This window comes from Callithrix jacchus, chromosome 5 (assembly GCF_049354715.1).
Source record: "Callithrix jacchus isolate 240 chromosome 5, calJac240_pri, whole genome shotgun sequence".
Lineage (NCBI taxonomy): Eukaryota > Metazoa > Chordata > Mammalia > Primates > Cebidae > Callithrix > Callithrix jacchus.
Genome location: NC_133506.1, coordinates 151,376,820 through 151,394,481, shown reverse-complemented (window position 1 = coordinate 151,394,481; position 17,662 = coordinate 151,376,820). Strand labels below are relative to the sequence as shown.

Here is a 17,662-nt window from a genome sequence, read left to right as displayed (position 1 = left end):
CCATGGGTAAGAGTATTATGACAGTGGCCTCAATGGTCAACAGTCTGTAAGGAGCAGAGCTGGAGTTGCAGAGCCTGAGAAACGAGGTGGCAACACAGGCTCTGGCCAAAGCCTGTGACCTGGGACAAGTACTGAACATCCCTGGGTCTCTGTTTATTGAATTTATGATTTGGGAATTATTATCCTGATCTCACCTAATCTTTCAGTGAATTATGTGGGATAACAGCTGTAAAAACACCTGGCACAAAGCAGGCACTGCTTCTCCCACTACTCTCTCCCCATTTCTGTACATCTTCCTAAGGGCAGTATTATTGAGCTAGTTACCCAGCTAAGATTTTGATGTTGGTAAACACAGAACAAAAGCACATGAACAAAATATAAAGTGTTATTGGTAGGCAAGTAGGATATGTATATAAAACAAGGCTGAGTATTCCATTCCATGTCAAAACAATTTGAAATTCTAAAAAAAGTAGGACTATTTCACTATTATTATTATTTTTTTTTTTTTGAGAGAAGGAAAGAAAAAAAAATAAGTAAAGGAGAGAAAGAAAGAGGAAGAGAAAGAGGAAGTTCACTATTATTGTTAAGGTCTGCAGTACTTGGCTTATAGTTTTAATTATTTGCCAATATTATTATGACCATAAGCAAGAACAGGGCTACTATAAATAGGAATCTGTGTTCAATCGAGTTAGAAAAGGCCACGAAAAGCTCCCAATGTCTTCAGGTTTTGTATACAGTTATAACTATCTGACAAATATCTGCGCATCAGGGGTCAGCAACATCAGTAACATGGATTCTGCAAGGAATCCCACATCTGCCGGCCTCCCTTCAGCTATTTAGCCCAAATTAATCCAGGTCCTGTTATTACACTTTCCTTTTTTAAAAGTCAGATAACTAAAATCAGTTTAAATTTCCCTTCTACACTTGTTCAGGAAATTGAAAGTTGCCGATGTGTTTTTAAAAAGGAAGAATGTATTTGTGTAGCAGATAAAGCTCTCTTAGGTTCAGAGTTCAAACCTGGGAAGGAGAGTTCTAGAACCCAGACTTCACCTTGATTTCTAGAACTCTTTCTGTGTGACTGTGGACTTACCCCTTAACATTTCTGAGTTTCAGTAACTGTGAGAATCAAATAAAATAATAAATGTGAAGGCACCATGTGAACTACAAAGTACCACAAAATTAGAAGTTACATATTAAGTATAATTCTAAGTGTTAAGTATAATATTAAGTGATAAGTACAATAAATAAGGCAAATGAATTTTCCTTAAGAATCCTGAGCAATTCCTCTTAAAGCTGTAGTTTCAAAATATTATCTATATTCCTAAGCCTCAGATTTTGTGTGAAATTGATCCGAATGTCTCTTAAGCTAACATTTGAAAAACTATTCTTATCTTCAAGTAATTTTGGGTCAGTTTATTAATCTGACATAAACACCCAAATTATTCCACATAATTTTTCATTGACTCTCTATTTTAGATAGGTCCAGAGCTTTTAAGAACCATTAGTTGGAATCAAATGTGTACTTACTGAATCCGAAACTGCTACATGAATGAAACTTTCTAGAATGGAAGAACTTAGCTGATCCATGACATCAATCATCGGCCTGTCGTCATCCTGTACAAAGGGGAGGTGATTACTCTCCATAGGAAAATGAATCCTCCTGACCCACCCCACTGCCTTTGTCTGATACATGAAGCAGAATGGCTTGCGAGACAGTGATAAGGATTTTCACACAGAAAAGTGAGTGCCTAGATGGTGGAAGGCAGTGAGTAAAACTCCTGTGGCTCTGAGGTTTGTCTTCCAAGTTTTAGTGGAAGATAATTAGAGTTCCAATTTCACCTTGTACTGAAAATACATATACCTGAATTTCAGACTCATATGTGTACATGTATGAATCTACCAGTACCATACATGATTCACTACAGTGTTCATGTTGTTAATTTCAAGAAGCAGAAACCCTGTAAGAACATGCTTTGTCAGACCACTAACTAAAATGCTCCTTAGTTTGAGTCATTTGTCTTTTAAAATAAGTGGCCAATTGTTTACTGTGATTGAATTTTAGTCCCAAAGAAACTAGACCGACCACACACTCTTTGCAGTATCTACATAATATATAGCTATTTGATATAAGATGCAAATTGGAAAGGGCACGAGAGCGTATCTTAGTGAAAATTCTACATGAGTAATACATAAAAGAATGCATTCATTCATTTATATATGATAAATATATAAATTAATTCATCCATTCATTTATATATTATGAACATAATAGATTATATGTAATGAATACATAAATGAATATTCATTCATATATTATATATTCATTCATCATCCTTTATTATGGAGAAATTTGGAAATATAAAATTATTTACTCAAAAGCCTTAAAGAAAAGCCTTGGAATCTGTATATTCATGTGTGAATGAAAAAACATTATCGCTGGTTAAAGAAAGTGACATATGAGGAACACCCTTGACACAGTCTAGTTGATTAGCACTTAAGAAGGAGGGCATTAGAGGCATGTGTATGTATCTGTTGTTGAATTCTGGCTCTGTCACATTCTAGCTGTTGACTGTAGGGAGGGCATTCAACCTCTCTAAACCTCAGTCTCAGTGTCTGTACAATGGGATGATAACCAAACCAATCCTTTGGTTATTATGAGGGTTAAATGAGATACAGTGTATAAAGTACTTAGCACAGTGCCTGACACATACATGGTAATTATTATCATCATTACATTCATGATTACAAACTTGATGAAGGTTTGCTAAAATATAGCATGATTTAGAGATTCATTTAGGTGAATGAATCTCAGGTGCCAGAGATGTGGCCTTGAAATATATCAGAAAGCTATCCAAAGAAATGTGAACAGGAAAGACTGTGATGAAGTTGAAAATATTTTATAAAGACAGTGACTATGTCAAATATCATAAAACCAAAGTAGTTATTTTTAAAAGAAGAAAATGGAAAGTAGTAATTTTCTAAAGAAGTATATAACATGAAAAGCTGGCCCTTCTTTCATCACATTGTGCCTTTGGTTTGGCCATCCGTGCTAGCTTGCAGGATAGCAATCAATGTTTTCTCTGAACAAGGTGTACATCATTTGGCCAAATGTGGGGTGTCAGCAGGCAGTGATCAATAATTGGCTTCCTTCTCCCATTTCAAGAGGACATGTTTCTTGTGATGTCATTTTCTACCACCATCAAGATTAAATATCTTTCAATTTGCCAGACTCTTTGGTAACTTCATCATTTTAAATGAGATGTGTTATTTTTTGAAGTTTATTCTTTAATATAAAGTAATAATATTTTTTTAATTAGATGTGTGCTGAACACTATGAAGGAAATAATCCATAACCTAAATTAATCTTAAAATTCTTCACTTCTTAGCAAAGTTATGTCCCTGGAGAACTGCGATTGCTCTTTCCTATTGCTTTCAGAAAATATGACTGAAATCTAGTAGACCAAGAATGCTATTATAATAGTTCAAAACCTAATAATGAATGAAAAATGTGACACCACATGTAACATAAAAGTACATGAAATAGTAATGCATCATTTGTGGTTTTTAATATAAATTTCAGAACAGTTGAAAATAAGAAATAGAAAAATTCAGAAGACTAATCCATACCTCAGGCTGTCCCAAGGCAACAAATAATGCTCGAATTTCCTTGAGTATTAAAACGGACAGTTTGCGCGTGGCCACCTGGAAACTGCAGAGTAAAACCAGAGCAAAACCTTCTACAGCATGGAGTACACTGCAGTGGGGACCTCGTTCCGACTGAATTCTGTGACTGGAGCCATTTGCAATGAGCTGTTATGCAAGAAGAACAACATTCTGTATTCGGCAAAGTAACAATGGAAGAAGAATACATTCATGTTTTGTGTATCTTTTGCACATTTGATCCTGTAAATATTAAAACAAATGACAGCACTTTACAACCAAACATGTCTATGAATTTATTATTCATGAACTATTCTAGATCCCCTTCTGCCTTTCAGATCAATTATTGCTGTGGAATACTATCAAGCATCAGTTACTTCTGATGAAAAATAACTCTTCAAAGGCTAAAACCAAAACGCCTTTCATCTACACCGCTTGGTATCACACTGTATATACAAAGTGGCCAACCTTGTTATTCAAATTCTCCATAGACTTTTGGATACTATTAAAGCAAATTTTCAAACATTTACTTTCTATCCATCTTTGCTTACTTGTTTGCATGTTAGATTCTAATCTAGGTTTTGCACAGGTCTGTGATGGATTCTGAAAGTTCCCAATCCCCAACCAGGTGAATCCAAAGTAAAAGCAAGCCAGTTAACAGGGAAGTTCCCACCTTCATTTTAGTTTTCCTCTTATAAGCACATATAATCCTTGGTTTTCTACCTATCATGTATTGGCATGTCTAGAACACAGGGAAGGTTGAAGGAGCTGAATGTCATCTCTGGGGTTAACCTGTCAGGAGTCCCAGCTGTTCCCTAGATGCTACTATACTTCCCTGAGCCTCCACAGTCCTTAGACTCTGTTATACTCTTCTCCAGCTAGACCCCTTTCTCCATCTGCTCACTGCCAATGCCAAGTTCCCACTGCCCTGGTTCTCCTCTGACAACACTCCTCCTCAATGTACTCTGCAAGATGTTATCATTAACTTAAACATTTAGGCAGGAGACATGAAAGGATAAAGAAACCGCAAGACTGCACTGTCTTCTCTGTGGATATTGAACAAAGCAACCCATATGATGCTGGCCAAAAACAACTGCGGGTCACCTGACTTTTATATACCTACATCTACATCCATATCCACATCTACATCCACAACCCTATCCACATCCATATCACATCCACATTTACATCCACATCCACATCTACATCCACACCCACACCTACATCTACATCCATATCCATATCCACATCCACAACCCTATCCACATCCATGTCACATCCACATGTACAATACATCCATATCCACATCCACACCTACATCTACATCCACAACCCTATCCATATCCATATCACATTAACATTTACATCCACATCCACATCTACATCCACACCCACACCTACATCTACATCCATATCCATATCCATATCCACATCTACATCCACAACCCTATCCACATCCATATCACATCCACATTTACATCCACATCTACATCCACACCCACACCTACATCTACATCCACAACCCTATCCACATCCATACCACATCAACATTTACATCCACACCCACACCTACATCTACATCCATATCCATATCCACATCTACATCCACAACCCTATCCACATCCATATCACATCCACATTTACATCCACATCCACACCCACACCTACATCTACATCCATATCCATATCCACATCTACATCCACAACCCTATCCACAACCATATCACATCCACATTTACATCCACATCCGCATCTACATCCATACCCACACCTACATCTACATCCATATCCATATCCATATCCACATCTACATCCACAACCCTATCCACATCCATATCACATCAACATTTACATCTACATCCACATCACATCAACATTTACATCCACATCCACATCTACATCCACACCCACACCCACACCTACATCTACATCCATATCCATATCCATATCCATATCCACATCTACATCCACAACCCTATCCACATCCATATCACATCAACATTTACATCTACATCCACATCACATCAACATTTACATCCACATCCACATCTACATCCACACCCACACCCACACCTACATCTACATCCATATCCATATCCATATCCAAATCTACATCCACAACCCTATCCACATCCATATCACATCAACATTTACATCTACATCCACATCACATCAACATTTACATCCACATCCACATCTACATCCACACCCACACCCACACCTACATCTACATCCATATCCATATCCATATCCACATCTACATCCACAACCCTATCCACATCCATATCACATCCACATCTACATCCATACCCACACCTACATCTACATCCATATCCATATCCACATCTACATCCACAACCTTATCCATATTTGCATCACATCCACATGTACATCCATATCCTCATCCATATCTACATCCACACCCACACCTACATCCATATCACATCCCACATCCATATTATATCCCACATCCATATCACATCCACATGTACATCCATATCCACATCCTTATCTACATCCACATCCCTCTCCACATCCATATCACATCCACATGTACATGTGCATCCATAGCCACATCTACATCCACACCCACACCTACATCCACATTCACATCAATATCCATATCTACATCCAATCCCTATCCACATCCATATCACATCAACATGTTTATCCACATCCACATCCATATCTACATCCACACCCACACCTACATCCATATCCATACCCATATCCACATCCTTATGTATACCCACATCCATATCACATCCACAGGCACATCTACATCCATATCCGTATCCACACCCACCCACACCTCCAACAACGTCCATATCCACTTCCACAACCTTATCTATACCCATAACTACATCATATCCATATGTACATCCACACCCATATCCATATCTACATCCATATCCTACCTACATCCACATCCTTATCTATACCCACATCCATATCACATCCACATGTACATGCATACCCATATTCATATCTACATCCACATGTACATCCACACCCATATCCATATCTACATCCACACCCACACCTACATCCACACCCATATCCATATCTACATCCACACCCACACCTACATCCACACCCATATCCATATCTACATCCACACCCACACCTACATCCACACCCATATCCATATCTACATCCACACCTACACCTACATGCACATCCATACCACATCCACATGTACATCCACACCCATATCCATATCTATATCCACATGTACATCCACACCCATATCCACATGTACATCCACACCCATATCCATATCTACATCCACATGTACATCCACACCCATATCCATATCTACATCCACACCCACACCTACATCCACATCCATATCCATATCTTTACCTACATCTATATCCATATCACATCCACATGTACATCCACATGCATATCTACATCCATACCCACACCTACATCCACATCCATATCCACATCCTTACCTATATCCACATACTTATCTATATTCACACCTACATACATATCCTTCTCTCTTTTTTTTTTTTGAGACGGAGTTTCACTCTTGTTACCCAGGCTGGAGTGCAATGGTGTGATCTCGGCTCACCGCAACCTCCACCTCCTGGGTTCAGGCAATTCTCCTGCCTCAGCCTCCCGAGTAGCTGGGATTACAGGCACGTGCCACCATGCCCAGCTAAATTTTTGTAATTTTAGTAGAGACGAGGTTTCACCATGTTGACCAGGATTGTCTCGATCTCTCAACCTCGTGATCCGCCCGTCTCGGCCTCCCAAAGTGCTGGGATTACAGGCTTGAGCCACTGCGCCTAGCCTTCTTCTCTACGTCCACATCCATATCACATCCAAATGTACATCTATACCCATATCTACACCCACACCCACACCTACACCTACATCCATATCCACATCCTTACCTACATCCACATACTTATCTATATCCACACCTACATCCATAGCCTTCTCTACATCCACATCCATATCACATCCACATCCACACCTACATCTACACCCACACCTATATCCACATCCATATCCACATCAATATCTACATCCATATCACATCCACACTCACTCCCACATTCACATCTATATCCACATCAATATCCGTATCCACATCTATAGCCACACTTACATCCACATCCACATCCATATCTATATCATATCCACATGCACATCCACATCTACATGGACAACCACACCTACATGGACACCCACACCTACATCCACATCCATATCCACATCCTTATCACATCCGCATCCACATGAACATGTACATCAACATCAACATCCATAACTACATCCACATCCACACCTACATCCACACCTTCACATCCACATCCACACCTGCATCTCCATCCACACCTACATCCACATCTACATGTACATCCATATCCATATCCATATCCACATTCACATTCAGCTCTAAGTCCCTGGCCTGTGGTCATACGCTCTTATAAATAGATTTGCAATCATACTTCTCTGAAAAAAACAATTTCTACTCCCTACATGGCCTTGTGAATGTTAACAAGTCTAACCTGATGTGGAATATCATGCTCTGAGTTTCTTGGTCACAATTTATGCCAGTGGAAGAACTAAGGCCCACCACCAGGGAGGAAGTTCCTATGTGGCTGGAAGTAAGAACTCTAAAGGTTCTGGTCTGCCACTCATTTACAGTGCCTAAAAGAATATAAATTTGGCCAGGCATGGTGGCTCATGCCTTTAATCCCACTACTCTGGGAAGCCACGGTGGGAGGATCACTTGAAGTTGGAAGTTCAAGATCAGCCTGACCAACATGGTGAAACCCCGTCTCTGCTAAAAATATGAAAATTAGCCAGGTGTGATTCCGTGCACCTGTAATCCCAGCTACTTGGGAGGCTGAGACATGAGAATCACTTGAACCCAGAAAGCAGAGGTTGCAGTGAGCTGAGATCACACCATTGCACTCCAGCCTGGGTGACAGAGTGAGACGGTCTCAATAAGAAAAAACAAAACAAAACAAAGAAAAAAGAAAAATAAATTCATAGATAAGGTGTGACAATCACCTCTGAATTTCTGATTTTGTTGGCTTGTTCATAGACTTTTCCTTGGGTCTGTATGACCAGTTTCCACTGGGTAAGCAGCTGCAGCAGCAACTTCAGGGACGAATCAAGGAGTGTGTGATGCATATCATTCACTTCCCGGAGCAGGAAGTTGGTGAAGCCAAATAGTACATCTTCTCTCCAGTCTGAGAAGTCAACAAGTAGACCCTGAAGAGAGTTTTGTGCAATATGTCGCAATTCATCATCCATGTGAATAGAGAGCCTGTGAGATGAATAAAGGACAATACAATCATTTACTTAATTAACTGGTCTTCTAGAGCTAAGAATGAACAGCTATTAATACATATCTCTTCTATTTGGGTCTGAAAATGGGTCTCCCTTATTTTTGGCTTAGTAAATGACTTACATAAATACTTTTAAAAAACTTATAATTTGGCTGCATGCAGTGGCTCACACCTGAAATCCCAGCACTTTGGGAGGCTGAGGCGGGCGGATTGCCTGAGTTCAGGAGTAAGAGACCAGCCTGGCTAACATGGTGAAACCTGTCTCTACTAAAAATACAAAAATTAGCCTGGCGTGGTGGCACATGCCTGTAGTCCCAGGTACTTGGGAAGCTGACGCAGGAGAATTGCTTGAGCCCTGGAGGTGGAGGTTGCAGTGAGCTGAGACTGTGCTACTGCACTCCAGCCTGGACAACAGAGTGATACTTTGCCTCAGAAAACAAAACAAACAAAAAAACCTTCTAAGTTTAGAATTACTGAAGCATTCCAAAGATAATACAGTTTTCCCATATAGCCTTCATCTGGCCTCCCCTAATGTTAGTATCTTATAGAGCCTTGGTACATTTATCAAAACTAAGAACTTAATATTGGTATGAATCTATTAACTGCTTTACTCAGATTTCACCAGTTTTCTACTGATGTCCTTTTTCTGTTTCAGAATGTAATCCAATATACCACATTGCACTTAGCTGTACTGTATAAAACACTTTTTAATACATCACTGGCTACAGAATAAATTAGCATCAAATCCTATATTTAAGGATGAGGAATCTGAGTACTGGAGAAGCTGAAGGACTCATTCAGAAGCTGAGTATAAATGAGCAATCCGAGTCAGGACAGTGGTCCTAAAGCGGTTTTGCTCCTTGGGTATCTGGCAATGTCTGGAGACATTTCCGGCTGCACACCTTGGGGCGTGGTGCAGCCATCCTTCTAATGCGCAGAAGCTAGGGATGCTGCTAAACACCCTACCGTGCACAGGACAGTTCCTTATGACAAAGAATTTTCTGGCCCACAATGTCGATACTGCCAAGGTGGAAACATTTTGAGTGAGTTAACTGAATTCTAGTGTATCTGTGGTTTAACCTAGAGCAACACAATAACATTAAATCTTGACATTGGTAGGGCGGATTATTGCTAACCTATTGCTTTACATATTCACTAATGTATTTAATAAGCAAAGGCTTTTAAGAGAGACCTGCCTACGATTCAGTCATCATATGCCCTGTGTATAGCACTTAGGATACAGAGTTCAGTGTGGCTGTGTCTATTGGGTGAGGAGCCTGCAAGAGCCAGGTGTGAGTCAATGCTAGAAAGGAAGAAGAGCCAGCTCACCGACGGGTCTTTGGGCCACCCAGGGAGACAACAGAGCAGGGAAGGGGTTCAGAGTGTGTGCTCTGGAATCAGAATGCCTGGATTAGTGTCTTGCCTCTGTCGCTTATTAGCTACGTGACTTCAGGCTAGTCACTTAATCTCTAAGCCTCAGATTGGTAAAATGGGATACTAACTGTAACTGCATTCCATAAACCTGATGTGAGGGCCACTGAATGATCCATGTGCAATGTTTAGCACTGCAAGGAGCACAGAGTAAGCACTCAGTAAATGTTAGCTATTATTAGAAGATGAATTTTATCCTGAAAGTTATAGGAAAAAAACATGATTAGATTCGCTCTTGAGAAAAGGAGAGTCAGGCAGGAATAGGGAGAATGCCTTGGAGAAGAAACAAGGCACAGACCACCTAAGAGGTCAATGCAGTGACTTAAGCAACAAGCAGTGAGGGCCTGACCCAAAGCAGAGAAGTATAGTAGGAAAAGGGCAGGTGGAGGCAACAGGATAGAGTTCCCAGGACACAGTAGCCTGGAGGTTTTTGGTGTTAGAGAAGAGAGTGGCTGAGTCAATGGGGGCCCCCCATACCCAGGTCAGATATTGTCTCCAACAAATAGAAGATAACATTGCGGCCCAGAGTAGTTAAGGAATTTGCTCAAATTCCTTAACAAAAGGAAGAGCCAGGAATTCAATCTAGGACTTCTAATCTTTAATCCCAAATACTTTCCATAAAACAAGCCTGGCACAAATCACCCCAGTTATCACTGTCAAATAGATAACACTTCAAAAGCTTGGCAAGATAAGCAAACTCTTGACTTATTTTCTAAAGTATAGGAATTGGTTCAGTTTGACAATATAAACCAGGTAAAGAGCTCTTTCGTTCACAGATTGACACTGAGCCAGGGAACACATTTCCTGTCTCAAAAGCATGTAAAGTTCTACACAGATACTGAGAAGGAAGATCTAAGCTAATTTTTCAGGAATGTCTTATAACATTAAAACTAGAGTTTTTAAGTAGTTGCTGAATGAAGAATGAGAAGGCTTTAACTTGGCTTCCAATCTAGAATTGCCTAAAACAGGAGTTGGCAAACTTTCTTTATATTTCATTCAGCAGCAGATCCATCTTTTTTTCCAACAAAAGTTTATGGAGAGCTTTGTGGTGGTAAATTTTACGTGTCAACTTGGCTGGGCCTCAGTGCCCAGATATTTGGCTGACATTGTTCTGGATGTTTTTGGGTGAGATTAACATTTAAATCAGTGGACTTTGAGGAAAGCAGTTTTCCCTCTCTCATGTGGGTGGCCTTATTTGACCAGTTGCAGGCCTGACTAGAACAAAAGATTGGACTCCCCTGAGCAAAAGAGAAATTCTACAACCTTTAGACTTCATCTGCAACATTGGGTCTTCCTGGTTCTAGAACAGACTGCGTTCAGATTCAAACTGGAAATTTGGCTCTTCTGAATCTCCAGCCTGCCAGATTTCAGACAAGAACTGCAGCACCGGCTGTCCTGGGTCTCCAGCTTGCTGGCCCCCTGTTAAGATTTTGGAACTGCCAGTCTCCACACTGCATGAGCCAATTCCTCACAATAAATCTCTTTCTCTCTATACCTCTTATTGCTTCTGTTTCTCTCTGGAAAACTCTAATACAAACTTCCATATATATATATATATATATATATATGGAAGTTTGTATTAGAGAATATATATATATATAAAATATATATTGTATAGATATACAAGATGTATATATATATAGATGTATGGATATATAAGATGTATATATATACACAGATATATACACACATATAAAACCTGAGCCACTCTGGTTAAAGCTGGAGGCAGAAGTCCTAAAGCCCACCTATTTGGGGAGAAAACACTCCTTCACTCGCCGAGAAGCTGTGAGTCATCTCTGCAGTCTGAGATTTGAAAACACTAGTTTATGAAAAGCACTTGAAGTCATTTCCCCATCTTATGTTTATTATTCTAATTTACTACATTTATACCTGTCTGTGGTCTTGAATGTCTTAGAAAATAAGCTTCTACAGATAAACCACCATTTTTAGGATAGGTGATAGTTTAATAACCAGGAACTGCAGACACTAAATAAATATTAACTGGTGGTAATGACAGTGGTCACAATTTTATGTCCCCCACAAAATTCATACATTGAAGTCTTAACTCCCAGTTCCTTAGAATGTGACCAATTGGAAATGAGGTCACTGCAGATGTAATTAGCTAAGTTAGAATGAGGTTGTGGGCCCCTAATCCAATATGACTGGTGTCCTTATAAGAAAGAAGGGCACTTTTCTAGACAGACAAACACACGTGGATAATGCCATATGAAGATAAAGGCAGACATCAGGGTGATGCTTCTACAAGCCAAGGGATGCCAAAGAGTGTCAGCAAACTACCAAAAGCCAGGTGAGAGGCTTGGAGCAGATTCCCTCTCATAGTCTTGAGCAGAACACAACCCTGTTGACACCTTGATCTTGGACCTCTAGCCTCCAAAACTGCGAGAGAATAAACGTCTAGTGTTTAGGTGGCCACCCATTTTGTGGCACTTTGTTACGGCAGCCCTAGCAAGCCAGTATCATCATGAAACCAGGCAAGCACCAAGGACAAAAGCCATGTCACGGTCTATTTTCATGAAGCCTTTAGAGTAAGGGTCAATACTCTCAGCTTTCCAAATGAGATTGATTCTGTTCTTCATCTACCTTTGCTCTCATGCACAATTTGCAATCTAGAACCTGTTTTAACTTCAAACCCACAATGCAGGATCATTTTCAGGACTCTTGGAGCCCCAGGGCAGTACAGTCCTTGCTATTCTTGGTGGCCATGACTCTTAAAAGGATGGTGTTCACATGCTCTACCAGTGAAAGGCCCAAAAATATTCATGGAGGATGAAGACCAGGTAGGGGAAAGGGCTTCTGGTATAGAAGGCTTAGCTGATTATCAAAGTGGAATGTTTGTAGAAGAAAAAGGCTCATACTGCCACAGAACTGAGACTGAGGGGAAATCACCTGTCAGATGAATTTGTGGGTAGCAGTTGAGGGGGAAGGGGAAGAAGCTGTGAAAAGGACAAGGTTCCCTCCCTGTGTCTGCTGCTCGAACCGTATAAGCAGAGAGCTGCCTGTCAGACATAGTTGCCATCTCTTCCACTCAGTTCTTCCTCATTTTTACTTTTATGAGATTTTTGACTAGATAATCAAGATCTTGTGAAACACATGGGATTTACATTAGAAAGTAGGAAAAAAAAATCTATCTAAAAGGGAAAAAGAAGCCTTGGAGTTAAATGAGAACAATGTCTAGCTATTTCGAGTACTGAGGAAAGCAGCATGGAGCTGGGCCGCAGATTTACAAATCCTATTAGATCTCCTTCTCTAGCAAGGATGAGGGTGAGGAGACAGAAGTTCCCCCAGCTGGGCCATCTTCATAGAGAAAGCAGACCAGGAAAGTAAGAACAGGTCTCAACTGCAAACTAAAGAGGTGCAATTATAATTTTAAAAACTGTCCTTTGAGAGAGTTTGGTGGCAGCAATTAAGAGAGAACAGAGAGACTTTAGGAGAAAGCAACTTATGAAGAAGTCTGGCTAGCTTAGGGAACTAAGGCTAAATTTCTGAGAGGCTGATCTGGTTTTCAGTAGCCTAAAATAAAAGAAACCAGTGTTGCCAATACCAATTGCAGCTGCTACTCCCAGGCAGCTGGGATCAGGAGCACTAAACAGGCCTGGCATGATTCTCACTGCTCACGTCAGAAAGCAAACGCATAGCTGTATTCTGTACAGGCCACCTGTGCCACTGTCAGTGGTCCTGGGCTCTTCTGTGGTGATGGAGAACAAGTGAGTGGTGTGATCACAAGGCACATGCTGCTCAGACAAGGGTGCTACTGATCAAGAAAGGACATGTCATAAAGTGGTGAAAAAACTGAATTTGGACAAAGCTACCCTCTTGGTTGGTCAGATCAGAAACAGGACTTTTAATGGAAAATGCTTGCCTAAGGTAAGCTTCAGATTCTGATGGAATCAGCTTAGTAGCTTTTAATAGTGTTCTTGTACAGAGATGCATGAATGAAAAGGGGTGATTTCAAATTCACAAACCATATCCAGAAGAAAAGAAAAATTAGGAGAAACATCCTCCTCTGAACTAGGCAAGATAAGCAAAAGCTATTAGGAAGAGGTGCCCCACAATGTCACCAAAGGGAGTGGGGGAAGTTACACTGCAAGTGAAGCCCAGCAGACAAGGAAAAGGAGGGGCTTGAGACAGGTGGACCATTTACCACCAGGGTAGTTCACCATTAGGGGTGGAAATTTCTTCTCGGAGCCTATTAAAGAATGAACCCCCATCTATTTACAGTAGTTTGAACTACATCTCAATTAAAATACGGAAATATGACTAAGGCAATATATATAATTGAGACGAGTTCTCTTTCAGGTATTCCAAACAACTAACCACTTTCCACAACACAGGCATATGTTGAAAAGGGAAAGCAGAATAAATGCTTAATAATTTTTAGACATCCCAGAAGACTGTGGAATCTGTGTATGCATTATCTCAGAAGTCTCCCCAAGTCATAAGGGAACACCACATAAAACGTGCTTATTATTTTGCATAAAACCAATGACATCTGGAAAATGCTATAAATTTGGGGAATCAGATTTACCCTTCTGAAGTTCAATCTAAAAATAGGAATAAATGTGTGCTCAGCTTACCTAACAGAATGTATATGAAATGCATTGTATAGCACAGTGTATGTTCTTTGAATGTGAAGATATCCAAAAATAATAACTAACATTTGTTGAGAGTTTGGAAAAGGAGGGTGAATACCGAACAGCAAATCCTTGGTGCATACAAGGCACTGAATGAAGTGACAAGGACAGGAGCCTATGGACTGCTGGTGAAAGCTCCCTCTTGTGGTCAAATGACAGAGCAGGAAACGTCTAGGAGAGGAGAGGGAGAGAAAAAGATGGCAGCTGCCAAGGGGAGTCAGCTTCCCTTTCTATGTGGAGAATCCTCAGAAATTCAGACAACTGAGTAGTCTAGGCTCTGCTGAGGATGGGAAGGAAGCACCCCCATGGGTCTCACCATGATGTCAGGAAGACCCGTGAAGCTTCCATGCAGCCACATGGAAAGGTTCTCACACTCGGCCATTGTGAGCTGGCTGAGCAATCCACGTAAAGTCAGAAAACTGGTAGCTTGAAGAAGGCAGTTTTCCAGCTTCGTTGTATACACTGTTGTCACGTGTAACATACTAATGCATGTCTGAGGTGTGGGTGTCTGTGGTATTCAGCCATTACTCAAAATGCTGGGAGGAGCCTGGGAGCAGTTGTGCAGGACACACAGTTGTAACTCCTTACACGGAACTGAGCTGGGAGGGATGGACAGCCTGCATGAACACTGCCCTTATTTTACCAATTATTTAAAAAACCAGGTTTTTAAGTAAACATGTACCACGGATGTGACTGTGAAGTGTCAGAAATAAAAGGTCTCACCCCTCTCTGACTAGACCATATATTATCTTAGGTCAATTTAATCTGAAGGCAACTGGACTGTGGGGGGATACAGTGACTGAAGACTTCCTGTGTGGCACTCGAAACCCATATTTATTGCTACTGAATTACTTCACTTTTGTCCTCTGACCCTCTCAAGGAGATCTGAAGAGGCTCATTTTCTCACAGGTTAACAGAACTCTGTGTGCGGGTCACTTGCTCCAGTTATCCTCCCCCCTGAGGAGAATGGCTCTGGCTTCTTTTGAAGCTTATGAAAAAGATCTCTTCATGGGTTTCCCATATAAGTCCAGTCATTTTCTTGCTTTCTCCCTAACCCTTAAACTCTCAGGAATATTTATTTGTTCTGTTCTCTCAGAAGGAAACAAACAGCACCCATTGCTTTGGGCTTGGTAAGAATGTACCTCATAATAAACAGGACGCACCATAAATAGCACTAGCATTCCAACCACATCTGACAGAATTCCCTCCCAACACGCCTGGCACCACGGCCTCTGGGTCTGGGTGTCACTGGATTGGGCTGTCAAGGTGATTTCAGAGGTAAAAGCCTCCCACTCAGACTCATGGCAAAATAGTATTAGAGACTTAACCAGAACACTGCACGCCATTCAAAGAACTTAGTACTTCAAAGGCCTTGGTGTATATCATCACCAGTTAGACTTTTATTGAATAAAGTGAACTTTACTTCCTCTTCAATTGAACTGATAACTTTTTCGCTGCAGATGCCTCCTCTCTCTAAACACACGTCTTGTCATCTGGCCCTCTCAACGGTCCTAAGAGGTAGGCAGTCTCATTCCAATTTCACCCAAATTTTACCAAGGGAAAAAGATAGCCTGAGGGTTAAATAATTTGTCCGGACCTTGCAGTAAAATGGCAAAGCAACGTAGGAAATTAAGTTCGGGCTTTTAGAGGATTGTTTTCTTCCCATTCTCTTGTCCTGCTTCCTCCAGGTGTGTCAGATGGTGTCCCTCTTTCTCTAGATGGTCATGAGGCCATGGAGAGGGGCTTTTCGCTCAGTCACTTGTGCTCTGGGGAAATACACATCTTCTGGTCGTGCTGCCCCCTCCAGTGCTGACCACAGCAAACTGACAGGCTCTTCTTTATGTTTTCAGTAGCTCTAGCCCTTGTCTCACAGCTTTTCTTTATTCTCAGTCTCTGCCCTCATCACAGGTGACTCAATATTTGTATGGATGACCCTTACAGTCTTAGTCTCTTTTTCTCTCAGCTTCCCAGAGCCCCTAAATCATTGTGTTCATTATTCTTTGGAAACCCACCCTTTGTTGCTCCACAGGTCTTCCTCTCACCCTGAACTGGAAAGCCCTTTTTGATCCAGGCTTATTTTTTCCCATTTCCCTCTGCTTTCCTGCTTCCAGGGAATGTGCTTTTCACTCACACTCTGGTTGCTAGGTCTCAAAAGTTACACCCTAAGCGTGGACTGGAAGGAAGAAGGATCCATGGCTGGAAGGTTGCTGATGACAGCAGAAAGAAGCTGGGTGACATCGGCAGCCAGAACGTGGAAGGCTCTGGTCAGAGAGCACAAGGGCTTGAAATCATGGTTTTGAAGGTAGCAGGAGTTCATGAAACCTTCACATTCAGCACTGTTCTTGTGGTAGTGGTGTCAGGAAGGAGGAAGGGAGTGGCTGTGTCCAAATGCAAATTAAATTCCTCTTTAATTTGCATTTGGACACAGCCAGGGTGTGGTGGATCATGTCTGTAATCCTAGCACTTTGGGAGGCTGACGGAGGTGGATCACGAATTCAGAAGTTCAAGACCAGCCTAGTCAACATGGTGAAACCCCTTCTTTACTAAAAATACAAAAATTAGCCTGGCATGGTGGCAGGCACCTGTAATCCCAGCTACTCA

General features: G+C 41.0%; 1 protein-coding gene across 9 annotated transcripts in view; it reads right to left on the bottom strand.

Moving 5' to 3' along the window:
- The window catches only part of FRY (FRY microtubule binding protein), a 472,456-nt gene that overhangs the window by 124,437 nt on the left and 330,357 nt on the right, over positions 1–17,662 (bottom strand). For all 9 annotated transcript variants that reach the window (XM_054256748.2, XM_078375252.1, XM_078375253.1 and 6 more), the window contains 3 exons: positions 8,698–8,956; positions 3,628–3,810; positions 1,528–1,614 (listed from right to left, as the gene is read on the bottom strand). In XM_054256748.2, the coding sequence (XP_054112723.2) occupies positions 1,528–1,614; positions 3,628–3,810; positions 8,698–8,956 (529 nt within the window). The remainder of the gene's footprint in view (positions 1–1,527; positions 1,615–3,627; positions 3,811–8,697; positions 8,957–17,662) is intronic.